Source organism: Solenopsis invicta, chromosome 16, assembly GCF_016802725.1.
Source record: "Solenopsis invicta isolate M01_SB chromosome 16, UNIL_Sinv_3.0, whole genome shotgun sequence".
Classification (NCBI taxonomy): Eukaryota; Metazoa; Arthropoda; class Insecta; order Hymenoptera; family Formicidae; genus Solenopsis; species Solenopsis invicta.
The window spans coordinates 5,744,869-5,771,953 of record NC_052679.1 but is presented as its reverse complement, the minus strand read 5'-3'; the positions used below and the strand labels follow the sequence as shown (position 1 = coordinate 5,771,953).

Sequence of the window (27,085 nt, the reverse complement as noted above, 5' to 3'; positions counted from 1 at the left end):
AAAGTTGTGTGAATAAGATTTGAATTTTTGTTTAACAACTTTTTGTTATAGTTTATTTACTCTGTTATTAAAAATAAAATTATTTTTTTACATTGAAAAAAAATCTCAACTTTTTGGGTAAGTGCTTTAAGTATTCAAGATGATTTGTACAAAGTTTGATTGCGACTGTCTGTTTAATTATCTTGTGAATAAATAAATAAATTTTGTTTATTTTACAGAACTGATAGCAATGACACTTTAACATAAATTATCTTTATTTAAAGCACTTAAATTAAAAAGATTCAGATTTATCTCATTATTAATTATATTTTCATTGGAGTACATGACTTCTTAACGCGCATAGAAAAAAAATTAATATCAAATCAACAATTCATTGTTTCATATATAAACAAGAATATAAATCTTCTTGGAAAAATTTATAATCTTAAACAGACATGATTTGCTTACATGAAGAGAAAAATTTTCTTAATGTAAACAAATAATAAATTCTTCCAGAAAAATTTTATATTCTTGCTTATATATGAAACAATGAATTGTTGATTTCATACTAAATTTTTTTTTCTATGCAAAATAATTTTTTATCCAGATAGAAAATCGTCAATTTTTTTCCACTACTTTCAAAATGCAATATAAAATAATACGTAATTTTTTAAATGTTTTAAGAAATGTCTTACACATCCTTAAAGAATGAACGGAAGTACGGGGCGAAAATCGTCACATCGTTCGAAAATATCCCAGTACAAACTTTTGTAATTCCGAAAGCTTAAATGTGCGATAAGATAATCGGCGAAAGAGGCGAATGTGAATACACAAATTAGGTTCGCGAGTGAATTATTGAAGCGTAACGTCCTTGCTTGTCATATACCAATACCGACTTATTTTATCTTACAACGTTTGGTATTTTTTACACTTCGTTACGTTTGCATTTCTTTCTAATCTAAAATAAAAGTGGAATGTTTTTCTTGTTCCCGCGACTTTTGTCGCGTTCACGCGTAACGATTCGCCACTTTTCGTTTCCACAAAGTCCGCTCCGCCTTTTCCTCGCCAGCAACTGGCGTACGCGCGCATTTATTGAAATAGCCTACATTTGTCCGTTCGCACTCTCGATTGAATCTAATTCTAAGGGGAGAAACGACGCCTTTACGTGCACGTTTCTCGCGCGAATAAATGAACTCGATAAAGTTTACTTTTCCGCGAACAAATATGAGACTCCTCGATAGAATACCTTGGTAAGCTGCGAGTCAATGCACTTTAGCACGACGTTTAATCTTTTAGATTGGACAATTTAATGGAAGATGATCGAATGGTTTCGCATTAAAAATTTAGGATTGAGTGGCATTAAAATAGTCGGACGGATTGAATATCGGATATTCGATAATTTGATATAAATTACGTCTGAAAGACATTGACGAGTCTTTCCCACAATGAGTCTCATCCGTCGCGGACGATTTAATTGCAAATTAACGAGCCGTTTGATGTCCAAAGTTAACGACGGTGACGGCAAAGTGCCTTTTAATAGACTTCGTCATAAATGTCATAAACAAGCCAAGTTATCTAGGAATTGCGAATTCTTGTAATAGCGGATCTGTGCGTGAGAAATTCGTTTTTACGTCACGGGCTAAAAGGACCCCGAAGTCTCGCATTATTTACTGATTTATTTTCAGTGGTAAAAGATTTCCCTTGTTTCCTTCTCCCTCGCATGTAATAAATAACTTTATCGTGGTCCCAGAGCGAGCCTTCTGCGAAGTCGCAAAAATGTTCACGGTACGTAACGCTGAACCAATAAACGGATAACAAATTCTAAAATACAGACGGCCGGACTATAATTGAATTCAATGAGCAAACAGAAATACAAATAAAATTAGCAATGTCGACAAGAGAGAGAGAGAGAGAAAAAGAAAGCGACATCATCCTAGCGTGCAAGATGAAGCTTATCGCGAACGGTAGCCTTTGTCGTTCAGCTAATCAACGAGAGGTCCAGTCGGGGGAGTCAGAGATAAGAGAAGCTCCACGAAGAGGAAAAAAAACCCCGAGAGAAATGGCAGAGTGAACAGAAGAGGTCCCAACAGTCCCACGTGCTCGCTTGCGCAAGCCGGTCGTCACTCTATTTTTAATCCCTCCCCGATACCCAACAGCATATTTAACCCGCATCTAACTCAACCCGGTTTCCGGCGCGGCGCAGCGCGGCGACCGGCCGGGCGTGCGCGCAACTAGGTTTGTTGTGAGTTTGTCGAGACAATCATGCGAGTGCAGCGGCCAGATTGGCGCGGCTCTCGAGGTCGATGCCGTGATGCCGCTCGCGGTTGCACCACGTTGTCTCGTTCGGCAAGAATCGATCTGGATTCAAGGTCGACCGATGCACGCCGAAAAAAAAAAAGAGTCTGGCAACGAGCCCGGATGATAGCTACGATCACGAGCTTTCGTGAAATTTAATTTCAATTAAACGTTCGATTAATATAACCGACTATTTGGCAATCGTTTAGTAATCGATTGGTCACTGTTATGTTTGGGATTGCTCTATTAATATAATTACTAAATATTATTAAACATTTAATTATTAATGAAACGTTCAACTGAAATTATTTCATCAAAGCTGATTATTATTATCAAACTCTTTTTTTTTCAGTATAGGTTCGTCGTGCGTGTGTGATTAAATTATTAATAATATATTGTAGTACATTACATGAATTATTACGTTAGGGATAGGAATTATAACTAGTTCCTTTAACAAGATAGGTCGGTATCTCCGCACGTCCGGATATTGATAAGCTCATGAAAAATGTATAGAATCTTTTTTCGCCCCCGTTTCTTAAGCTTCCCCCGAGTTTCTCTTACTTCCAAATTCACGACGGTTTCAGAAGATTCAGTTTATTATCCAACATAAATCTTTCTCGTAGACATAAAAATGCGAGCCAGTATACATGTTAGAATTACGTTCACCATGCAGAATTGGAAGTAAACTTTAATTTACGTCGTTATTCCCGATAAGCGTTGCAGTTCGCGCTCATTAAGCGCGCGAGCATAAATTCAGTATCGTAAAACGGGGTGGCTTTGGACAAGATAGAGGTGACTTTGGACCAAACCGTTTTTTTTTTTTATTTGTCTTACACGTGAACTTTTCAGCCGCACAATTTTCTTTTTTTTTTTTTAAATCGAGAAAATATTCTGCACGTAAAACAAAAAAAAAAGACGGTTTTGGGCAAAGTCACCTCACCTGGTCCAAAGCCACCCCGTTTTACGGTAGCGGGTATTCGTGCCCTTAGTCACTTTTAAAACGGGTCTAAGCTATCGGTTGCACAGCATAAATAAATCCTCATAAAGCTCTCGAGGCGGGCCACGTTCAACGCTTAGAGACAAGGCGAGGCCAGGGTCTCGCCCATCCGCGGCATGTTTACGGGCGTTGTTTACGATCCAGCTCCCGGTGTGCATAAACCCCCGTGCGCGCACATAGCCAGATGCACTTTTAATTCTTGGACGCGTACCATTGCCAGCGCGAGATTTAGCACGCGCGATGGACCGCGGCGACCGCGCAGTCCTCCAAGATGCAAACGCGTACTTGTCGCGGAGAGCCAGATCGCCGATAAAAGAGAAACATCGTGGTCAATAACGGGCCATCCTTCTTTAAACGAATACACGCGATCTTATCTCCGAGCGAAATTTTCAGCAGAGAGAAGATTCCCCCGCCTATCATTTTTTTTTCCCCCAAAGAACACGCCGGAGTACTCTTCTTTTTTCAACGCACTCCCCGTAAAGAAAAGAATGTATGAATCGATAAATCGGCGATTGCACAGTTTATCTTAGAGTCGTTCCGAAATACCGCCGTGCACACCGGGAGCTCCGGAACGATCGGCGGGCCTGGACGAGTGCAACTGCCGACGCCTGTTTCTTTCGCGGATGCTTGCCGCCGCCGCCGACGACGACGCTGCCAGACGTTACGTAACGATTGGGCCGCGATAACAAACGCGCACCTTCGCTGGAGATTGATCGATGGACAGACCAGCGTGCGATCTCTCGCGCCACATTGATCGTCATGCGTCACTCGCGAGAGAGAGGATTTATTTATTATCGGCGATACCTCCCTTTTTTTTTCTATTAGCGTTTTTTCTTTCCCTTACGCCGCGCGTTTCCAGCTTTTTCTTTCTCCCTCTCGTTCTCCGTTGAGATTGCCCACCAGCGAATCTTATCGGCACTCCCTCGCTCGCGAACGCTCGTTGCAGATATAAGTATCTCCGTGGCACAATTGTACATTTCCGCGTCGCACTCGCGACTCCTCCTTCGAACCTCCCAGTCTGCATAAATAAACTCGCGGAACAATAGTAAGAATCATGCTCCTCTCACTTCGAAAAAGAGGATTACGATATCATTGTATTTACCGTAAAATCCTGTTACTTCAGCATTCCTCCAATACTCTGTTCTTCTTTTTTTTTTTTCAAGATTGCGAAAGAACAAACTAAAAATTTCGCGCTACGTGCGAAATGTAGTCGGGCATCGCGCTTTTAAAATGCCGGATTTATTGTTATTGACTTATACCACACTGTGTGCCATCCAGCTTCTCGTAAAACGTCACACACACGTCCGCGATCTTTATTACACGCGAACGGTCGTGTTGTTCTGTCGCAAGATAGTCGCCAATAATTTTCAAGTTATTATTAGCCGATGAATCTAATTCCGCGGTAGAAAAGGGTAAATAACCCGCGAGCGGATCCGCGAGAGTACGATCGACCGGGAGTGCCCGTAGATCTAGCGGAAAGAAGGGCGGAAGGAGAACTGGAGGAGCGAAATGCACGCGCGCGCGCGCGAATCGCGTGATTGCGCAATCGAGTCCCCGCACGCGAAATTCGCGGATGCGCTGCCAGCGGATGCGTGAGAGACCGCGCAATGGAATTCGGCCAAAAGTCTCCGAGCCGTTCGTCTCCGTTTTATTAAATCGACAACGGGATCGTCCCCTTCGATCAATCGGCCCGAACGATCAGCTCTTACCCACGTGCGAATACCTGGACCTTGATCCGAATGTCTTCAGCGATCGACCGGTTCTCAGTTCTTGAATTAAAATGCCGAACGAATGTCGAACCGTTAGAAATTTGTAGACTTAATCTGATTTAACCGCCTTACGTCGTCGATTTTTCTTTATCACCATTCACATACGTTTGGATTTCTTAGCGGAATAACTCCCTGGAGACGTCTCGATCTTTAACCTTTAAACATCGGATCACATGGAACCTTTGGATCTTTAAATGTACAATCTTTTTAAACTTTCGATTCTTGAATCTTCGAATAATCATATGTCTTTTTAATCTCTTTACGTCTTCAAGTATCTTTTAACAGACCTCTTCTAATTGTGAAGAGATTTTGGAAGTTTCACTGAATCCGCATTCTCGAATCTTTAGATAGTCAGTCTTCTATAGATCGAGAGATTCTCCTTGGACATTCGATCCTCTGGAACCACGGAATTTTTTTTTTTTCCCTTACTCTTCGATCATCAGAATATTTTCTTCGAATTTCACGACATTTCGGATGGCTTTGGATACCTCAAGTTCTGTAATTCGTAATCGCGGATCGTAAACGGAGAGCGAGACACGCGAACTCGTCCCGACTTCTGTACGCGGCAGCGCTTCGGCCGCTGCGTCGGACTGAAAGACACTAGCCAAGTTACGTCGCCGTGCGATTGCAGTTGCGCCTCGTTCTCTCTTCAGCTCCCACCTTCTTTTCTCTTTCTCGTCATTCAGGTATTCGATTTGCAAATCGCGACTTCACGCGTCTGGCTCGCGAAGTCACGTCGGACCGTGAAAATTTCGCTTATGCGCTTCGCGTTATCCGCCTAGAATCTCGACACGGTTGCGTTACGCTAATCGGTTCGATACATATCAAATAATTCGCGAAGTGTATTCTTGTGTACGTACGTCGATCAAACGGCGTTGACACGCGTGAAAATAAACTGTAGTTTCTTTTTAGATGATATAACAGCTGATTATGAATATTTAACGAGTGTCGACACGACACTCGTCTCGACATCACTGAATATGCATCTCCGATTAATCAAAGAAAAAAAAAAAAAAGAGATAGTATGTCTCATCTCCGTTCTAGCAAATTCAACTTTCTTTAATTTTTAATTCGTTCGCATTTAAAAATAGACTTATCGCTATTTTTGTTAAATATACAGACTGCGAAGGATTGACGGAAGGACGATTCGATGAACGGCCGCACGAATTCCGGAATGCGTCTAGGAATCTGTAATTATTCGAATCGGCGATCACGATTTTGCATACGTAAATGCCGGCCACGTATAGTGCAACGTAAACGGAAACTACGACTTCCTATCCGCACAATGACACAAGTTCGAGATGTTAAATGTCGCGCGACGTATTCGCAAACTTCGAACGACTTCGAACGATGAGTTGTGAATGTGATCGCGATAACTGGCAAATATTTGCGCTCGTGTATACTTCGTGAAATTGTAAGCGCACTGTTTATCTCTAAACATAGAGACCGAGGGATGACATCGTTATAATTTTAAGTGGGGCTTTGGCGACCAGACGAAATCTTCGCCTTCGCGTTTCTCTCCTCCGTTTACATCCCGCGCGCGCTTACTTATTCACACACCTCGGCCATATATTTCGGCGATACCTCCCCTACCCCGGGAACCGATGGAACGAAAAAATCTTTATGCCGGGGCGAACAAATTTAAAAATAATGCAGCGCCGCCGCCTGCCCGACGATTTTAATTGAGGACAATGAACTAGCTCGAATCCAGCGCGCACTTTGCCGCTCTGATCACGGTAGTCGCGATTGTTAACTGAGATTTTTTTTTTTTTTTTTTCTTTAATTCTACACGGTTTCGCAGAAATACAAAGTTTACAAAGTTCGTTGTACCCGAAACGTCCTTCATAATTATTTTAATCCGTCCGACAGAATTATTTTCAGATCTCTATTTAACTAAATTTTTAAACACTTCGGCAAAACCGTGTTTTCGGTGCACAACCTTTGCATCGTAAGTACTTGGATATTTAAATCGCCACAGTTCGTGGATTTTGCAGAGATTATTAGAGATTCGCCGGATTGTAAAAAAAAAAAACGGAAAAAACGGGTTCGCTGAAATATCTAAAAATTTAACTGAATTCAGATGTCGGAATAATTTTATTGGACCACCACAATAATTATGAAGGATGTTCAAGCTTGATGAGCAATTCTGTCAAAAAAATTGACACTCTAGCATCCAGTATAATTATTTTGATGGTCTAGCAAAATTATTTTCAGACGTGCATCTATATTTTTAGATAATACAACAAAACCGTTCTTCTCGTGTTTCCCTTTTATTTTTTAGTTGAACTCTCGACCCTCTTTGCCTTTTAAATCTTGGGCTTCATAAAACATTCGATTCTTCGATTCGTTGACTGGCGAACACGCGCGGAAAGTATGACAGCAACGAGCATAAGCGACAGGTATCGATCGAGGCCATTCGATTCGAATCGATCTGACCGCAGTTTTTCTCCCTCCCCTTTCCCATCATTCCCGTCTGTCGTTGCTGAAAGCGATCCCTTATGCAATCGATCTGGTTAAGTTCTCAAGGTCTCTGCGCTCGATGCACGCTCGATGCACGGTCACCGCAACGAGATGAAAAAAAAGTAGCATCCCTTATTAGAACGCTGATGAAGGTGTCGGATCCAAAATAATCTGACTCGATAAACTTGGCAATAAATCGCGTGGCTATTATTCCTCGGAAGAACTATTAATATTCATCGTGCTAAATTAACAACATGATTATATTTACATAACAATAGCGCTGCATAGAAACATTGAAATAAAGCTCTCAGAATCGACAATAATAGAATCACAACAGGATTTTTGTGCTCAAATAATACTTCTTACGTGATTTTATATAAATACATTTTCTAGATCTTTGAAATGCGCGCCGTTACTTTCGGTCTCGAAACGCAACTCTTAAATTGAATCAAAAAAATAATATCACGATGTTAAATTGATAATCAATTTAATAACGCTGATAGTAACAGGCATCTATGAGGTCCTCTATAAATTCGAAAAATGTATATAAAATTACATAAGAAGTATTAGTTTAATATTAAAGTCCCATTTATAACTATTGCCCCTTTTTCGATCTTAATTGTGTTACATACATCACGGTCCTATCCCAATTATTAGAATAAAATTTTATATATCGATCACTGTTTTACTTCACAAGTTTATGTCGCGTACAAATAATTCGAGTTGAAAAGAACTTATGTATGTCGTATGTTCAAGCCGTTCTCGTAGCCACCGAACTGCATCTCCATCAGGTTAAATAAAAACCGTTCCAGCCGAACGATTCTTGTCTCGAGCGGCAATACGAAACAAGCGCGAAACGAGCCGTCAATCGGCTGCGCGAGGTCGTTCCGCGTAACCGGGTCGAGATCAAAACCGTGTTGCGACTACGACGACGACGACGACGATGACAACCGTTGGCGTTAAGGACGAGAGGTATTATTTCGAGATGCCGTAGCACGTGGTCGACGTCAACCCTCCGCTGCAACACTAATGCACTTTTCGCGCGCGGTTTTTAGAACGGTTGACAACGATCGTCTGCACCTGCACTGTTCTCATTTGCGTTTACAAGATTTATGTATCTTTTCCGAATTACTAAATTTCTAATTTTTAATTTGTAATTCGTAAACAGCGCGCAAACTAAGCGCTTATCAAGCTTACTACTTTCGAATTTGTATTTTCGAATCGATATCGAATCAGGAGAGACTCTGTTGAATCTTTCACGCGCAAGACAATTTAATAGGAATAGATTGACCTAACTGATTTAATAAAGAATGCAAAGGAGACAAGTTTTCGCTCAACAGCAAAATTTAATATTTGTAGTAGAATTTGGAGAGAAAATGTCAAGTAATTATAAAAGAATAAATATCTAGTAAAACTCTGTAGAATCAGAGCTTGTAAGTAAAAGTAAGAACAAGTGACAAATTTTTTTTAGCAACAATCTCATATACATCTTATAGGTCACAGTAAAGTGTGTCTCTGCTTCTACTTTTAGCGAGCTTCTACTTTGAGCGAGCTTCTACTTTTAAAGTCCCTTATCTATGTTCGGCACACACACACACACACTCACGCACACACTTTTGCGTTTTAATTTCTTACCGTCAATTCTGTTGTAAAAAAAAATCGCAAAACGCGGTGTAAGGTGCATTCATTCAAGTTTATGCGCGATCTTCCAATCCTATTGGTAGATTAAAAGTTTTTGCTTTTGATGTGCATTACGCACACATACACCCAGCAGCGTGGCGTGCAGTAATAAACGTGTTTTTCTTTTTACGATAGACAGTGTCGTTATAATTCTCCTTTAACGTCGATATTTCGCAACAAGTACGTCATCTTGCAACTCGAAAACAACATAGTTTTCCCTCTCTTCTGCTTGCGAATGACAGAATCTCATTGGTCTTTTTTCTACTCGGTAGCTATCCGAGCTATCGGTATAAAAATAGATATACCGATTGTATAATCTCATGATTCTCGTGTAAATCGCTCGAGCTGCCGTGCAGAGCGATGCAGCGCGATGTCTTCGAGCAGAAAGTCACGGTTTCACGCGTAGGAAACATTCAAAAGCGATATTCTTGCGGGAAAACCGGTCGGACACGCGCGAGTACAAGCACGCATATCTCTTAGATAAAAGAATCGCGCGCGATCTCTTTCTGCGCTCTCCCTCTGCCAACCTGAACCTTGATTTCACTCCTCGCGCACACCGCGATAAATAAAATCTGTTACACGTCAAATTGTTACGTAGACGGCGCCAGTCGTGTTGCCCCAGCTTGACTGCATCTTACAAGGATATCACGAGTTCGCGAAACCTTCCGCGAACCAGGTGGAAAAAACCAACATGGCGGACCACGTGGAGTATCTCATACCCAATGCTAAACTGTACTTCATCATAAATATACTAATTTAGTACCGACAGTAAATCCGCCGTCGTAACATCGGTTCTTGTCTCTTCAGGTATAAAAATAAAACAAAGTATAAAAAAAGGGAATAAACTCGATCGTTAATTTTTCAAAACAAGAAAACGAAAAGAAAAGGTAAATAAACAGTTAGAGGAATTTAAATCTCGCTGGGGTATGTCGCACCCCACCTGGTTCACCAAAGGTTAAACAAAAGAATAAAAAAAAAAGAAAGAAAAGGAACATTACATGTAGCTGATTTACCATAATTTCTTCTATAATTATCAGACTGATTTTTCATTCGTTGTCCTTCGACCACCGACAGCACGCGGATCTTCAACTTCACCCACCGCCACGATCGCGACTGAGCTTGCGCGACACACCACTTTCGCCGACCGCTCTCGCTTTCGTTCGACTGTCGCGGGTTGGCGACGTATACGCGGCTAAACGCGCACGCGGGTATCGACGGGATACCCGGAGCCGACCGCGAGAGGAGCGGTCGACGACGACGTCGTGCACCGCGACGCGCAAGCGTCGGCTCTCTTCCACCTCGACGAGATGCGCTGCTTCGCGAGAGCTTATTGAAGGGGAACGCACGTTCGGGCAGCGCGAACGGGCTCGAGAGTAGCGCTCGAATGGACGAACGTTAATTATCGATCAATTAGCAGTGATAATGGTAGCACGGGCGAGACATCGCGAGCCCATTCTAAGAATGTACGCGGACGGAAGGCGATTGCGCGTGAAGAAGAAACGCGAGATTAACACCGCACCGTAACTGTGTACAGTGATAATTGAGAACTGAATACTAAATCAAGAGAATTAAACGAACGCTAAAATATAGAGAGATGAGATACGGAAGCAGAACATTGTTTGAACATAAATTAATGCTCGACGTACAAAGAAAGAAAATTAATGTTGAGTTTAGAGAGACGTTAAGGGATGCGATGTAAAACAGGGGTTGAAGAATCCGGATAATTTCCCAACTGTTTTGGTTTTTCTATATTGAAACATAAGTGCAGCCAAGACGTTTCTGCAGTCTTCTTGTCAGTTTTTAGATAAACGTTCCCGGACCAATTAAAATAATAATGTAGCAATTAACATAAACTTGAAATTCCTCGACCGTTATATCAAATTAAATGTCTCGGGGGCTACGCAGGGCGTGTCATCTCGTTTATAAGGGCCTGGAATAAGATCTCAAATTTTTAAAAAACTTGCTAAGTGATCGTAGGATCTCGGAAAAGAAAATGTTAATAACGATAGTTTATCAATATTAACCACACGAGATAGATGTCAATCAGACAGGTCATTCGCGATAAAAATTACAATCGGGGATAACTCGCCCTGCATACGAAGCCCATCATACGTTACGATACGTACGTGATTTAGACCTACAGAGTCCACGAACTCTTCCGCTTCCGATGAACAGAAGCCGCCGACTGGCGGTGCGCGCGTTCTCCGGCGAAATCGAGAGTGCGAAAAAGTCAGGAAACGAGAAGAGGGGGTAGAAACGATGGCGCAGGAATGGGGTAAAACATTCGAGAAAATAGCAAGGACCTGAGGGGGAACCCTTGAGTCGGGGGGATAATGTCGGAATCTGCCAACCATCTCTCAGCCACCGGTAGGAACGGCCGCCGCCCCGAGACAGCGGGGGTGAGAAAAGGCATATCGTTTTATACCACAGGGCTCTCTCTCTCTCTCTCTCACTCTTCATTTTCCTTTCTATTCGGGAGGGGTCGGCTATCCCGGGAAATCCGGCGAATGTTACGAGCACCCGAGTAAGGAGATAACGTTCGCGCCGCGGGGGGTGAGATTCGTTTCATCTGTTCTCCGATAGCGAGTGTTCTGCTTTCGGCGGGCGGGACGCGGTATCATCGGCGGTTTAATGCCCCTTGTGATTTTCACAATGAAACGTCCGCGGAGTAAAAATTGTTTCTATTCACCTTTCCTCGAATGGAAGAAGCCGCTTTTACTCGGAGTACCTTCGACAGACATGCGAAAAGCGTTGAAATGCGAGAAGAGAGCCGGCGAAAGGAAAAAGACACGAGAGCAGAGACCGCCGGCTATCTTCCCGCGCTATCAGGTGCGAGATTAACCCTTGAATGGTACAGCACTCGAGACACAGAACACGCGAAGAAAAATAAATGGAATAAGTATCGAAACTCCATAAGAATAGAGAAGTTTTTAGAAGGCAACTTTTTCAGAACTATCCGAGAGAAATTATTGATCTTAATCAATATCTTAACGCGTGTTTCTATTTATCTATTTGACTCATTAGCCACTTTGTCGACGTTATTATTAGAGTTAAGGTAATTAAGCATCTCTCTGTGTTATTTGTTATAATAAATCCTTCGAAAAACGAGGAGAACCTTTTGTGCTTCGTGCGACCATCGAGGGTTGAATCTGCACCGAGAAAGGAATCAAAGAAGCACTTACCTCGCGTGACAATACGGTTTTTGCCGCGGCCCTCGCCGGAAGTGGCCGGAAGTAGCGTGTCCGATAGTAGGAAATAATTTGCGTATCCGGCTAATTGAGCAAACGCAAAATCCACGAGAGTTTCATTATTAACGTGCGGACTGTCGTCTCGTTCATCGTCGCACGCAGTAATAAAAAAAAATATATATATATAATCAACTTGTTAAAATTTGTCACGAAACTGCGACGAAGACAAATTTTTTCCTCATAAAAAATATATGAATAAAAAAAAGAGAAAATTAATCGATACTTGTTTCTCATTGATGTATTAAATCGGCGAAGGTACATTGTAATTTCAATTCACGCGCGATTCGATAATTACGCAAAGGAATACGTAGTTAATAAAGCGATCGAAGGACACGATAAGTATGATGGAAATTAATTTCTCACGCAATAACATTGTGGAATTAATGAACGTGGACGTCCGATTGAAAATTACGAGTCTTGCTGAATTGCTATTACGTATGACGCAATCTTCCAGTGTGATGAATTTAGGAAGCAAAATGCTAAAAAAAAGTGCAAAATATTCGACACTCATTCCTATCGTAATTTCTAAATTGCTTTTCAACAGAAAAAAGACGGAGCTGATGTCATAGCAATTCGGCACAATTAAAGTTCACATTAAACTTTAATATTTTGACTAAAATTAAATTCAAATCGTATACCTAAAACATATATTGTGATTTTAACAGCAACTAAAAACCTAACAAACGAATCTTTGCGTTTCAATTGTTCACCGCTAAAAGCGATAGTACCGATCGTAAATCAACATTTGTCAGAAATTAAGTCCAATCGAGGTATGACTTAATTGAATTTCTCGTATGCTTTTGCCGAGCGACAAAGTGAACATGGCCATGCTCATGCGAGACACAAGCGAAAGTCGAAGGTACTCCGGCTTGGTGATATCAAGAAGAACAAAAACCAGCACCAACAGGGGGAAGAATGGTAGCGGATCCTACCTTAGGACGTAGTTGACGCAGACGACGGAGATCGGCTTCTGTTGCTTGGAGCAGTGGATGACGGTGGCCTGGGTGATGACCCAGGCGTAGCCGCCTAGCTTGCTGAGGAATCGGTACGCCACTGTCTCGCACTGGCCCTTGCTGAACACTGAAACAGTAACAACGATGTTGATGAGAGAGCGATCATCCTGGGACTCGGGACACGCGAGCGCGTCCGCGCGGTTTTATAGCGCGGTGCGGCGGGCGCAGGCCGCGTCGCACGCGCGTTTTGGCTGACGAAAGATACGGCATGGGATTGCATCCCATCGATCGGCATGGGATTACTGAATACATCAACTGGCCGGGGGATGCGTCGAAAGGAATAAAGATATAGGCATTCTTAGCGCAACGGTGAACTGAACTCAACTAAATTCAGAAGTTTAATGCAACGGGAAAATTGTAAGTATTTTTATTGATCAAATAATATTCGCGTTAAATGTTCATTGATATAATCTAATCAATAGGTAACAGTTATAGATGAATAAAAATAAAATTCAAGTCGATTGTTAATGAATAGAAAAATGACAATAACATACAATCGATTACATCAATGTACACATAAAGGCCGATCTAAGAGAATTATCAAAATTCTGTCCAAACGATTACATCATTTCTCGCAATTGTACGAGATTGATGAACACGGAAGCGGAGATATCATATTTTATTGGTCTCGGGTTCCCTCGTAAGATTACGTCGCAAATTCTAGCGCCCCGGGCCAGCCTCCACGAGAAACGTATTATCTCGTTTCCAGAAATGTGTATCTCCCTACGTTCCCGTAAAACGCGACTGGTGGGTGGGATTAGTGCGAAGCTGATTCGGCCAGAAAGCCGAAGCTGGTTACAAGAGGGTTCTATGACGTTGCGGATTGCACGAACTCGAGTGGCGAAGCTTCTATCGACCAGCTAAATCCCCCCGTACATTCTGCCAATAGCTCCTATCTCGCTCCGACTGACAGATATCTCGGAAATATTCAATAAGACGTACATATACATGTAAGCACGTATACGCTTTCGTTCAGTGTGTGAAAAATGAATACAAAAATGAATCTTTATATACTTCCGATACACAGGTTAAAAATTGTAAATAACGAATTCACCCGCTTTAAATTTCGAGGTTTCATAATTTAAGATTCATTTGTCACTTTTTCAATGTTCAACGTGACTTAATGCTCATTTATCTTGATGATCAAATGTCAAGTAATATTTTTTATTAAAGAGAACTCTTGGTTGATTAAATATATTTTTATTACAACGCTACTATTTTTACTGCGTATAAACCAATCGCAATACGTTCGATATATCATCGAGGACAACTGTCCCGACTATGAAACGTCAGTCGAACAATAAATACCTTTCGACGGTTTTACGGCCTCGCACTTTGTCACCGCGTCTCATTTTTCATTATCTACCCGCGGTTTTACGAGTCAATTACCGAAATCGGCACGATAAAGTCCGTCACGTGTGCGCTCGTAAATACCGGTGGGAGACGTAGCAATTGCATAACTGGTAGCCGATAACGTTAACCTGCGCGCGCTGGTCTGCGGTCCCTGGAAACCGTAAAAAAGGTCTTCGTCGGGTAGCTACCGATAAGAGATACGATCGTCCTTGAAACCTTTTTCCCCCTCGGCCGTGTCATTCACCTCAGTGGGTCGAACCACTCCGTAAGCCGCTACTCTTTCCCTCCCGTCCCTCGCTTCTCCAGCCCCCTTTCCTCCAGTACACACTTTTTATATCTCATTTATTTTGATGACTGTAACGTCTCGCATCCGCGTTACTCGTGTAATACCTTGAAAACGATCGACTCAACAAAATAGCAATGCGACGATAACAACCCTTACATGAATTGCCACTTAATAACAAACATTTAGATTTTATACTTCGCCGTATACGTGTAATAGTCGCGCGTAATAGAATTCTTATGACAACTCTCTTGGGAATTTTAGGGACTGCTTCAGTTGCTAAAGTCAACGAAAGCGATATATGCACTATTGTAAGAAAATAAAAATTTTCAGAAAGAATTTTTAATTAATTTTAGCAATTAGCAATCCTAAAATTAATTTTTTTCAAAACATTTTATAGAAATCGATTTTTTGTAAGCCAAAGCACTGAGGATATGCTCGACGTTCAAGTGAGGATACTTAAAAGAAATTTTATCAAATATTCAAGTTCATCGAATCAAGTTTTACTAAATGAATAGAAAGTTGGTTGGAAAGAGAAAAGAATACTCACGGCATTTGAAACACTTTTCTAGCGCCATATTATCGAATGCGTGATGAAACTCGTAAACCGAACGACCCACCAGCTCCTCGCTGCTCCAACCCAAGTATTCGGCCAATCTGAAACGAGATAGAAAGAAAAAAAACATTTCCAGTGATATAACGCACAACAATCAAGATTCAATAACACACTCTATTTCAATTGTTTTGAAAATACGCGTATATTTATAATGCAAAGCGTCATAAGGATATCACACTTGCATCTTGTATATGATAAAGTGACAACTTATCAAAAGAAAAAAAATCATATATGATAAAGGGACAACTTATCAAAAGAAAAAAAAGAAAAAAAACGATAAGAACGATAAAATGTTCGATCGTTGTGCTAATTATGCAAGTTAACAACAATAAAAATGATGAGTATCAATATAAAATAATGCGCAATAAATAAAACTTATCTTCCGTGGGTTTTCATACTGAATCCAGCGCGAATCTATATCGGAGCACCGAACATAAAAACAAGAGATTAATGAAACTTATAATGAACCCATCACTTACTTTTCGTCGGCGTAGGTGAACTTCATGCTTAGACTGTGCTTCGACAAAAAGGTATGGCGTCCCAAAGGTATCTCGATGTTACTGGGATGGGGTATAGGACTACCTATGAGCACCAGAGAAGCGCCTGTGTCCGGTTCTACCTCCTCGATCTCTTTGCTTCGCTCTTCATTATCAACTTTCATGGAGTTCGAATTTGAGTCGCGGATGTTTGTCAATCTGCCGGTGCAGTGAATCACCTGCGAGCATTTCATGAACATAGTATTCGCATAGTATTCAATTTGATTTAAAAAACAGTTTCGTTGAAAGAATTCTTAGAAGTGTATAAAGTGAAATATCGCCAAGATTTTACGCAAACTCTGAGAACCGATAATTTTATTTTTCTGCATGCGTACGTGTCGTCAATATAAATTCCACAATAATGATAAATTATTTAAGAATAGAACTAGCCATTTTACTACGTTTTTTTCTTTGCTCTTTCTCAGATTTATAATTATCCAATTATTCTTCTGCATATATTATGAGTATTAATATAAAGAGGATTTTCACATTTTAATGTACCTTGTAAGAAGCACTCTTCAGATTGACCTTCCTGCCTTTACTCGTGAGGGTGCATTTGAGCCGCAGGAAAAAGTTACAGGCACGTTTCTCGTTGTTATCCGTTGACTTCAAGGAGAGGCACTCGCGCAATTCATCATGGTCGCAGGGATGACTGTATTCGTATACACTTTGTCCCATCATATCCATCTGTTCAAAGCATACAGACCTGCTTTAGTTTTTCGCGAATTCCGAAATAATAATTGTAAATTGGTAATAGTTTTTGCATTTTTTTAATAAGAAAACTGACTAAATATCGTATAAACAAATTCCATTTTTACAAATTTGATTTTATAAAAATCGATTTTGTACGTGTGTTGAAAACTCGTGTCGAAAAAATTACTTATTAAAATTCACTTGAAACACACGGTAATGTTATTTAAAATATAAAAATTATTTAAAGCGTTGTGCATTATTTATGTTAATTTTTCATGATTACAATAATGTTTATAGCGGTTTGTTTGACGTACTTGTGACACTCCGAGATAATCTCTGACGTTCTCTGAGAGGTAAACCATATTGCCGTCACTGGATAGTACTAGCATAAAGCCATTGAGAGCTTTTGGAAATAGTTCATCTATTTCTGCTGTCGTTTCGGACGCTGCTAGCGAAACTGGAACTTGTGTTAAAAAATCGAAAATTTAGAGTCGATTAAATCCTAAAATCGTTTAAGATTGCAAAATGTAATTATTTAGTATTATCTGTAAGTTAAGATTTTTTTTTTTTTTTTTCAAAAAATTTATGATGGAATGAAAATGATAATAAACGTACCTTCAAAATTTCTATATTAATGTTTTCAAGGCCGCTGATTTCAAATCTGCATTCATAATTAACAAAGTTTAAATGGCAGGTCCAAAATTACTATCAAGATACGTTGAATTAATGAATTTTGACTTTAGATTTGTAATCAGCGTCCTCAAAAACCTCCATATAACAAAATTCGAATACGTTTTTCAATAGAAAAATTTGTGTAACAGAGGGCTATAAAGCGCTTATACTCGTGTTTGCATCTAAATGCCGAGTATATTTTTAGTTTCCGTGTATTTTTAGAGAGAAAAAATATCTTTGCTGCGATAAAGACGGACGTACAGATACTTTCATATGAATAACTCACTGGAATCCACGACGGCCCGGACTTTGAGGTAGGCAATCGCCAACCTCATTACGCTGGCCTTATCTAAGAGCGCCGCCTGTTCCGGTGCGACCGGAAGCACGGCCGCAAGTTCGGTGAAGATATCGGTCTCCCTGCTTCGCCTGCAGCGAGCTGCATCGCGAGACCTCTCCTTCCTCTTCTCGTTGCTCCTGCAACAACACGAAATGTCTTCGTCTATTGGCTGCGAAATGAGTTAGTCTATTCAATATTATTTGAATAGAAACTACGCGATCTGCGATCCTTGAGAATGTTTTACAAACATTACATGTTAGAAATGAGTTGCAAGCATTTATAAAATACGCAAGTTCTAAGAAATGTATCGATAAACTACATCGAGAGAATATTTTTAACAGGAACGCAAATTTCCAAAATTGTTGCAAAAGGGTCGGTAAACAGCAAAAAATATGATAGAAATTGAAAAACGTCCGTGCATAGAACCCGACGAAAAATCGAGGCGGTTTCAAAATATAGGAAACAAAATTAATATCAAATCAATTAACAATCATTGTCTAATATATAAAAAAAAAATTTAGTTTCTTCCTGTAAGCAAGTTATGTCTGTTTAACATTACCAAATTCTTTCAAGAAGATTTTATATTCTTGCTTATATATGAAGCAATGACTGTCGATTTGATACTAATTTTGTCTGTGTACAAATATATAAACTCTATGTAATATAAATATATACACTTTTCTTTGCCGCGCTTTTCACGCAGAATGAATCACGCGCGAACGAGAGCTCTCCTGACTATCTCTTCTATTAGACTTTTTTTCCGTAAACAGACGTCTTGAAGTACCTCGTGAGCGACAAGTGCGGAGTGTCACGTCAGGTGCACTATCACGAACGATAAACACGAACGTCTCATTGCCCGATTCTAGAGAAGGTCGCTGTCGCCAACTTGGCTCGATATTGCGCTACAGCGGTTACACTTATTGCAATCGTGCACATAGTAATGCGGGCACCGCGCGCGTTTGATCTCGGAGCAAAGTTGCGCTCGGTTATCAAGTGTGAATATGCACGCGTATCATTCGAATAACAGTTTGGTAAAAATTTTCCAAACATTCGAACAGTTCGGTAAAAATTAAACCTGTTGCAGTGGATTTAACGTACTTAAAATTCGACCGAATTGTCGACTTCGTCTTCGATTCAAGAAATCATTTCAGTGACGTAATTTTAGAACAATCCTTAAGTAAATTTTTTTTACAGGGACAAAAAAAATGCCTCCCAAAGATGAATAAAATCTCAATCTTAAGAAACAAAAAGGCGGAAGAGATTGCCTGTCTGTTTAAGGATATATCGGACATACAGTCCCCAAAGTAAATAAAATTTGGTAATATTAGAAAAAATTTCAATCTTTTTTGTGTGAGTACCTTATATATTCGAGATATACAACTTATACAAAGTTTTATTGCGATTATCTGTTTAATTATTTTGTAAATAAATTTTGTTTATTTTACGAAACTGATCTCTGCATCGCAATGAAATTTTACATAAATCATCTTGAATATTTTAAGTATTTAAATAAAGAATTCAGATTTTTTTTCATCATTTCTTATTTCATTATTTCATTATTAATTACAATTTTCATTACAGCACAAATGTACTTCTTATTAAAATAATTTTTTATCCAGATAGAAAATCGCCGCCAACTTTTTTCCACTACTTTCAAATGCAATATAAAACAATCTGTAATTTTTTCATTATTTTCTTAAATATTTTGAAAAATGTCTTATACATCCTTAAAGTAGCGGCATTAGCGCGAGCTTGTTCGATTGCTGTTGCAGAATGCAGCTGTTAGCGGAACGGAAGGTGCATCTTTTTCGGTCGTCAATCGAGGGAAAGCGTCGACGTTATCGCGAAGCGTAAGCGTTATCACCGGGCCGACCTTCGAACGGTACTTCTTTCGAAATCGATCCTACGATCTCGTCACGTTTTCTTTCCCTCACCGCCCTCCTACCGCTAGCCGACTTAAATCAGTCAAAGTCAAACTGATCGGCTAATCCAATAGAGCGATCGACATAATTAAACGATGATAATTCTAAATTTCCGCGGGAAAACAATAAATGGAATAAACTTTTTTTTTTTTGGCGCGTAAAATTAATAGAATGTTCCGTATATTGCACTAACTGCAAACGACGTACAAACTTCTCTAACTGAATAAATAAAATTGTCTTGGAATAGCGACCTAACTTGTATAAGAAAAAGTGTTTGAGAAAAGTTTACCGTAAGTTTGAAAAACTCAATTTTCATAAAAAAAATTTTAAAAACTTGAAATGTTGGATTAGATTTCAAGAGGATTAGAAAAAATTCAAGTAAATAAAAATTAAAATATTCAGATTAATTTAAAGAGAATTAGATTTATATCCCAAGAAAATTATTAAAAAACATTTGGAAACATTCTGAGAATGTCCCTTCTTCACGACTGTCAGACGAGAACAGAGAACACAGGGACATCACGATGATCGCCGACTTACAAATAATCCTCGAGGAGCTGTTCGTCCTCCACGTATCCGTAATGCCATTCGTTATCGTTATCGTAGTAACCATCCTTGTACATACACGGCGGCAAGACGGGGGCGCCGTAAGCGTACGAGGTGTCGTAAAGGGGACAGCGATCGCTCATCGGGCACTGCAGCCACCGTTCCTCGCTGCAGAAATTGAACAGTTCCGGGCAGACGTTGCAGAACCAATTGCTCGATTCTGGATCGTCCCGTCCCAGATCGTGTCGCCCCGGTTCGCAGGGTTGCTGTCTCGCGCCGCAAAATCGCGACTCGTCGAGTCTCGGCTCGCAAAATCGCGTCGAGCCGTCGTACGCCGGATCACGAAGCGATGGACCATCGTTGTATCCCAGATCGCAGTATCCCAGAGTGCTGGGTCCCATATCGCAAGCTCGCAGATCGTTGGGCGCTAGATCGCAAGGGGACAGATGACGGAAGGCCTGCAGAGTATCGCGATCACGGTCGATCCTCGCGGCCTGTCCATATCGCGATCTCCTCGAGTAGATCGCGCGATTGCCCGTTGGGGGCGGCGGCCTGCAGCCGTCCGTCGGTAGATCAAAGTACATCGCGAGGTCTTCGACGTCAACCGGGCCCTGCTGGCAGGTTCTCGAGGTTGCCGCCGCTGTGCTCGCCGCGCAAGTCCCCGCCTGTGGCTGCGGCAAGTGATGATCGTTATCGCGGAACGTCCACGTTGCCTCCGGACCGTCGCAATCGGCGCCCGCTGGAGCGACATTGCACGCCGTCGCTGGTGTATTACTGCACGCCACGTTGCAACTCATTGCAGGCGCATACGGAGGAAATCTCATCGTGGAGCAAGATGTCGTCCCGATATCGCGAGCTCGTGATCTAGTATTATCGCCAGCGTGTGACGTAATACTGGAAGAGGGTGCGGCAATATTGTCGGGTAAGACGTCCACGTTGCCGAACGAGATCGCTGGACCATAAGACGGCGGCGGCGCCGGCGGTGACGACAGCGGCGCTTTCAGTAATTCGCACGGCGGGAAATCGATCTCGTTTCCTCTCGCCGCGATGTGACGCTCGTCGACACCGGCGTAACCCGAGCCGGCCTTGCCGATCCAGTAGTCGCGGAGATCGGTGCAATGACCCCGCTGTTGACGACCGTCGTCGAGGATGACATTTTCATCCCCCCGCCTCGCCTCGTCTCCTTCTCTTCCCTCTGCTGCCACCTCGTGCAAACGCGCATTCATTGTTCCGTCCCTCGATCTCCGATCCACGTCGCCACTGCTTAATCTCGCGCGATCGGTCTTCACTTTTAGAGTTTTCCTTTTCTCTTTTCTTTACCCTCTTTAGCTCTTCTCAGAACTAATCTTAGTTCTGTCACTTACTTCGATCTACGCGATCAGTAGAAATTTCACATCTTAATCGTACCCAGAGATTTTTTATTGATAAAGTTTTTCCCGTTTTTTTTTTCTTACTTTCCTTATTTATCTCCTTTTCTCCACTGAAAACCGATACCATTCGTTATTAGTCCACGTGTGGCACAGTCACCGGAAATTTCGCGCTTTAATTATACCAACTTTGCGTTTATTAATCTCTCGTTTATTATTCAATTATTCTCGCTTTTTTCTTCTTTCTATCTTTTATCTTCGCTAAAGAATTTTCAATCTTATCTTCGTAGAATTTATTCCGACCTTCACTTTCCTTTGTTTAATCGATAAGAGAACTCAAAATATTATCTTCACCATTCCTTAATTAGTCATCGTTAATCAATGTAAAAATAAATTTCCAGCACGTTAATGCGTTTGATCCTTAGTCCACTCGCTCGAAACTTTACCCCTCTTTTCTATCTCACAAGTTCATTTTTCTCATTCTTTTTGTTACTAAGAGCTTATCTCGATCATGCCTGGCCCACGTGACCGATGTATAATCGGGAATAATTTCCCAGCGCGGATAGAAAAAGAGATAGAGATACAAAAAGAAGAAGACTTACTTGATTAATGTCCTAATTTCTCTTTACACACACATACACACACATACATACACGTACACAAGCGCAACTGCATGCGCTAACCTTCTTTTCCGATCTTTCTTTTCTTCAGTTCATTTATTCTACCTTTCTTATTTTCCACAAGAACTCGACCTCTTTACACTTAATTTCAAGTATTTCAACCGTGTTCGCGAAATTCACCCTCTTCGTACTCTTTTATTCACCAATTCAACTCTACTTGTGTTTTGCCCACGAGTCGAGTGACAATTTCTCACCTTATTCCTGACCTAACTTTTTTCCTCTTTAATCATCTTCGTTGAAATCGTCTTCCGGGACCAACGGTCGCCGCAACGATCTCTCTTATTATCTCTCTCTCTTATCGGCTTATCTTTTTTGTTGCATCTCTTGGTACTTATTCTCTCTCTCTTGTTCTTTATCTTAACAGAGCTAAATCCGAAATTAAAACCATCAGCGGAGATGGTTCAATGATCTGGTTTACCGCTTTGTCGAGAACAACTCGACCTTGAACAGGCCGGATCGTCAATCTCGTTCTCTCACATACTTCCGTCGGCACGATTTTTGATCCACCTTCACGGCTCGCGCGAGACTAAACTCCGGTAGCAATGCGATGCTGCTCCTGCCGGACATTTCGAACGATCGTTATCTCGCACGTCGATAACGATACTCTATCATCGAAGTCGCGCGCGACATAACAAATTCGCCGAGCACATTTTTTACCGTTTCGAACAGTTCGATTTATCTATCGCGAATTATCAAACATCGACGTTCCACATCTCTGCCATTCCGCAGATTTTTAGCGTGACTTTCGTTACGCGAAAACAGCAGTATCAAATTTTATGGATTTAGTTAGCATACAGAGACACTTTTGCAATTCGTAATAAAAAAAAAAGACTTTATCGAAACACTGGCGATAAAATTCGCGGAATCCATAATAGTGATCTGTATATTATCGCATAGTGACGTTAATAGAAGGGAACGCGGTGAAAAACAACGCAATTAGCATATTTTTACATTAAGTAGCATGTTCGCGGCTTGTGGTTTCCAGATCTTGCGACTAAAACAGTCTGAAATAAATTCTGCCAGGAATAACTATTTAATACCAAACATTTTATATTTCACTGAAAATATCTTCCTACAGGTATACCCCTACTTCTAACGGCGTTACGTTCCATTTCGATCGTAAAAACCGAATAGCATTAATGTTTCATATAAATAAAACATTAGGCAAAGTAATTATTTTATTATTAAAAACGAAGGTCCTGTTTAATTAAATTCTCGATATACATTTGCTATTGTAAAATTATAAAATACTTAATATTTAATGTTATAAATGTTAATCCTCCTTATGCACACTGGGGATTTTTTAATCGAACGGAATTTCACTTTCAAATTTTTTTTTTTAAATAAATTTCAATTTTTATTAAATAATGATTTTAACATTTGAGTTAAACAATTATTTATTAACGTAGAACAGATATTAAGAAGTAACAGTGAGTATTTTTTAATTTTTTTGAGAGTCTAGACCCATAAAAAAGTTGGGCTGAACAAAAGAGATCCAATGTGCCTACGAAAGATTACGTAACATGTCATTTCTATCGCCGGTTTTATCGCAACGTGAATTTAATCAGCCTCGTCATAATTATAGTTTATCTTCAGTTAGTAGTAAGCGTCATAAGTCCAAACATTCGTTAATCGAAATAATCGTGGAGATACCTATTTAAAAAAAAAAAATGGCAAATTTAAATATTTAATGAAACGGCAATTTTTTTCAACACTATCGCTTTCCAGCATAATATGGGAGAAAGCTCATTAAATCTCAAGTGAGGACATTTCGCGATGCAAATAGTGGTGATGCCGCAAGAGAGTTTACTTTACATATCCCTCGATGATGGTGGCGCGAGGCAAATGGGCTGTTCTCTTCACTCTCCGCGGCCGCGTGTCTAATGACTTTCCAGTAATTTGAATGCCTGGTGGTCGACCATAATCGCGAACACTCCTATCGTGGAAGATAACGCGATCCCCGACGAGTATCGCGCGCTCGAAAAGAACAAGAGGGACGATTGTGTACGCGTCATAGATCACCCGCAAACGTTTATCCAGCGTTCTTTTTTTTTCCTCGGCCGAGGCATCGCATAATTTACGCGAATGCCTCGCAATCTCGCATTCCTGACGTAACCTGCAACACATAGCCTTCAGCCGGTCGCGTAATCCTCGTAGTAATCGCGCAACCGGAAAGTGCGGTCGATACGAAAACACGGAAATTATTCCGCGTCGACTGGCTCGTAACTTACGGTGAACGTTTCGTAGCCCATGTTAATCGCATCTTCGTACATCACTCAGGTCAAACAAATAAGAAGCACGTTTTTTTTTCATCGGGCCTTAATTTCATGGATAAGCGATGACTAATCCCTCCGGACGTGACACATAAAATATGCATACAATACTCTGCGCCGATTTGAGCGGGAAGTACATTAACATTTACGCACAAAGTTTGGATAGGGAACGGACGCGGTTTCCTGGGATCTTTGACGCGCGAGGTTTTACCTAACCGCGATTATCTCTCGGTCGAATTCGATGACACGGCACGCATTACCGGTCATATTCGAGAAGAAGCGTATACCTCGGATTATAGAAAGTTATGTACGTATTGTAATACTCTCTAAATTCTTTTGAATGAAATCTCACTTCTTTGAAGTAGAATCTCATTGTAAAAGAGTCGCACAGATGCACAGCACGTTTCCTGTAACTTGATTATTTCGAGAGCATTACTTTTTTTTTTCTAATGAGATGGCATATTTTCATACTGAGAAAAAGTTGTTGACTCGACTAAATTTCTTCAAGTTTAAGTAATTATGCATTTAAATAAAATGTATAAATATTATTTTAAAAATCAAGTTGAAGTTGAAAAATTTAGTTAACAATTCCTTTCTTAGTGCATTGACGTAGTAAAATGTAGTTTATTAAAAAAAAGTCATTTAAAAAAATTTTTTTTATAATCTCCAAAGAATTTAGAAAGTAAATTACAAGTTTTTCTTTATCATGAAAAAATTTGCAATTGTCTACCTTAAATAAACAAGGGGTGTTTCCCGTAAGTCAATGCACTGATAAAAAAAGTTAATAAAACTAAATTTTTCAGCTTGTTTAACTTAATTCGTTCAATTAAAATATTTGTATGTTAATTTAAGCACATAAATACTTAAACTGAAAACATTTAGTCAATAACTTCTTTTTTTCGTAAAATGTGCCATCTCGTTTGAAAAAAAAGATCTCGAAATAACCAAGTTTCAGAAAACATTGTATATATATCTTTGCGATTAGCACGCGAGAAATCTACCAAAGTCGAGTTCTAAATCTCTTTGTATTACATGCTTGAATATGATGAATAAATTTCAGTCAGTTTATTGTCGAGAATTCATCGAGATATCTAATTCCCAGTGATTAGATCTAACTTTCGTTTCGCTCGAGCGTCCACATGTTTAAAAGCAGTCGACGGTGGGATGGGATGAGCGATTCGGGAAAGAAAACTTTCCAGAAGGCCGCTGTCCGACTTGCGTGCACGCTCGCGTAATCGTCGCCACGTATACAGTGTGTTCCACTTCTGCTGCATCATCTTTTAACGGCGGAATCCTTGATTAGTTCGGAGTCGAGTGCAAATGTCAAAGGACACGAAGCGTCTGCCGAAACTTTCTGATCATAACAAACTTGTACATCATGATGAGAAAATCAACATTTTGCTGAAATTAACGTTCCAGCTGGAATCAAGAACGGCAACTGATTACAATGTCGTGCGAAAGTCTCTTTTATACCTTCAACAGCAAAATTAAAACATCTATTCTGCAGACCAAACGTAGGCAAACATCAAGAAAGTGTGAACTCGCCAAAAATAATCGTAATAAAATTTTTCGAGAAGCATTTTGCAGCCTGAAGCTTCTACTTTTTAAATCAGTACTTTAGAAAGCGATTTACCGATTGTTTATAGGAAGTCGCATGGAGGTAAATGGAGACGCGTCAAATCTCAAAATTTTTTGCGAGGTTCGCGAGGTTCCATGACGTGAATTAGAAATCGCACGCAAATGCGATTTACAGCCTTCGAAAGCGTTAATCTTTACCTTCAATTTGCATACTCGTAAAGCGTCGTACGATTTTTCTTCACCGAGTTACTCAACATTGAATAAAAAAAAAAGACCAATGCTTTTACTTCAATGTTGAATAACTCGGTGAAAAAAAAGTCGCGCGACATTCTCCGAGTACGCAAATCTAACGCAAAGATTCACGCTTTCGAAAGCTGTAAACCGCATTTACGTGCGATTTCTAATGCCATCGAATTTTATTCCCATTTGCATCTGTGCAGCTTCGTGAACGATCATCAAGTTATACTTTTAAAGTACTGATGAAAAAAATAGAGACCTCGAGCGGTAAAAAACTTTTTAACGACATTATATTACGTTATTTTTGCGCGAAATTACAGTTTATTGAAACTTGCCTATTTTTGGGGCTACAGAATAAGTGGTGCTTTAATTTTGTCGTCGAGTATCTTTCCTTTTACTAATTATACTCGAAAATTCCTACTTCGACGTTTCCGCTGCAAAAGAATTGACTTGAAACGAGAGAATCTGTCTCTAACAAGTAACGGCGCCGAAGTGGAGCACCCTGCAGACGATGGATACGTGACTGCTGGAGAGAAGTCCCCTCGCTTATC

At 40.4% G+C, this 27,085-nt stretch overlaps 1 protein-coding gene across 1 annotated transcript in view; it reads right to left on the bottom strand.

The window, feature by feature from the left end:
* LOC105203967 overlaps positions 1-21,625 on the bottom strand; it is a 35,479-nt gene extending 13,854 nt beyond the window's left edge. Inside the window, exons 1-7 of the mRNA XM_011172935.3 lie at positions 20,394-21,625; positions 17,881-18,068; positions 17,237-17,385; positions 16,731-16,916; positions 16,173-16,408; positions 15,628-15,734; positions 13,361-13,508 (exon numbers count right to left, since the gene is read on the bottom strand). Of these exons, the coding sequence (XP_011171237.2) occupies positions 13,361-13,508; positions 15,628-15,734; positions 16,173-16,408; positions 16,731-16,916; positions 17,237-17,385; positions 17,881-18,068; positions 20,394-21,625 (2,246 nt within the window). The remainder of the gene's footprint in view (positions 1-13,360; positions 13,509-15,627; positions 15,735-16,172; positions 16,409-16,730; positions 16,917-17,236; positions 17,386-17,880; positions 18,069-20,393) is intronic.
* Between the last annotated feature and the right edge of the window lie 5,460 nt (positions 21,626-27,085).